Source organism: Capricornis sumatraensis, chromosome 16 (genome assembly GCF_032405125.1).
Source record: "Capricornis sumatraensis isolate serow.1 chromosome 16, serow.2, whole genome shotgun sequence".
Taxonomy (NCBI): Eukaryota; Metazoa; Chordata; class Mammalia; order Artiodactyla; family Bovidae; genus Capricornis; species Capricornis sumatraensis.
Window position 1 is genome coordinate 51076664 of NC_091084.1, and position 1846 is coordinate 51078509.

Consider the following 1846-nt stretch of genomic DNA (forward strand, 5'->3'; position numbering starts at 1 on the left):
ACATAGTGATGTACATTTTTCATTTTGCTTTGGACTCCAATGTGCTTTGACACAGCTCTGGTTCAGAATTTTGATGTTCTGTTTGTCATGGATATTTTTGCATTAGTTTTGACTGTTTAAAATATTGCATAAAAATGTTATCTATCCAATTGCTGTGAGTTGTTGTTTTGTTGTTTAGCACCATCCTTATATTCCATTCCCAAGGCAAATGTCTTACTTGCCTCACCCTAGTTTCCATCCTGCTGCTCATAGCATATGCTAAGTATGACAGAGTAGGAAAAATGACAGGTTTGAGTCACACTTGTCTTTTACTTGTTTAATGGGTTAATTTAATCTAGCTGAAATTTGTCTCTAAAATTAAGATGATAGATAAAAGCTACCTCTAACTCTGTAGGGACTACATGAGGTATAATAATTAGAACAATTATCAGAATATCTGACAGACAGTAGTTTTGACTCAATGAAATGTATCATTGCAGGAACTAAGTGAAGGAGAATACCATTTCACTCAGGCCACCATGCGGTCGACTGGTAATTCCACTTCCCCAACTTTCTTCTTGACTGGAGTTCCAGGGCTAGAAGCTTTTCACATCTGGTTTTCTATCCCCTTTTGCTGCCTTTGTGTGATTGCCCTTTTGGGGAATAGCACCATCCTGTATGTAGTGATCACAAACTCCAGCCTCCATGAGCCCATGTACTACTTCCTCTCCATGCTCTCCACCACCGACATTGGCATCACTATGTCCTCTCTTCCCACAACACTTGGTGTCCTCTGGTTCAATGCCAGGGTCATCAGCCTGGATGCTTGCATTCTGCAGATGTTCTTTCTGCATGGATTCACCCTCATGGAATCTTCTGTGCTTTTGGCCATGGCTTTTGACCGCTTTGTTGCCATCTGCAACCCCCTAAGATATGCTATGATTCTAACCAACTCTAGAATCATCAAAGCTGGTATGGTAATTTTTGTACGAATGCTGGTCAACCTGATGCCCTTGCTCCTGCTCCTTAAGAGGTTATCCTTCTGTGGTCCTAATGTGCTTTCTCATTCCTATTGCTACCATCCTGATGTGATTAAGTGTTCTTGCTCAAGTATCAAGGTCAACAGTATCTGTGGTTTAGTTGCTCTCATTCTGACCTCAGGTGTAGATATTCCCTGCATTTTCCTCTCCTACATGCTGATCATCAAGTCCATCCTTAGCATCGCCTCCCCAGAGGAAAGGCAAAAGGCTTTCGGCACTTGCATCTCTCACCTTGGTGCTGTTGCCATCTTCTACATCCCCTGGGTCATCTTGGCTTTGGTACATCGGTTTGGGCATAGTGCTCCTCCATATGTCCATACACTGATGTCAAATCTCCATTTTCTATTTCCCCCAGTGCTGAACCCTATTATATATAGTGTGAAGACCAAACAAATCCGTAAAGCTTTCTACAAACTATTGCCAAACACAGAGTAGCGAGTCTGAGCATGCAATGTCCTAGATAGAAATAACCTTACATTCTTCCTCCCTTCCTTCAACATTTTATTGTGAGTAACATTACACCTTCCTTAGTGGTGGTAATACAAGTTTATATAAGAAACATCCTTGTCCTCTATAGTCTAGTTTATATAGTCTAGTGTCAGGGACATAAAGTTAAATATATATAATAATGGCAGTGAATAGGAGTGTTACCATAGAATTATATCCAGAAGGCTATATGACACTGAAGAAAATATCTAGATCAAATTGCAGTTCAAAGAATTGTTTGAAGAGCTAACTACTTGAACTAAGAATAATATGTAACATGTAAAAACGTAAAGATCTTCCAGGCCCAGGGCACAGGTCTCTGAAGTGAATGAAATATGACA

General features: G+C 40.3%; 1 protein-coding gene across 1 annotated transcript; it reads left to right on the forward strand.

The window, feature by feature from the left end:
* Positions 1–518: 518 nt before the first annotated feature.
* LOC138092688 (olfactory receptor 51F1-like) lies at positions 519–1454 on the forward strand. The gene has a single exon (XM_068988763.1). The coding sequence runs from the start codon at positions 519–521 to the stop codon at positions 1452–1454; it is 936 nt and encodes a 311-aa protein (XP_068844864.1).
* The last annotated feature ends 392 nt before the right edge of the window (positions 1455–1846 follow it).

Excerpts from the sequence above, each read along its gene's own strand:
- LOC138092688 (XM_068988763.1), top strand. The coding sequence starts at position 519 with ATGCGGTCGACTGGTAATTCCACTTCCCCAACTTTCTTCTTGACTGGA.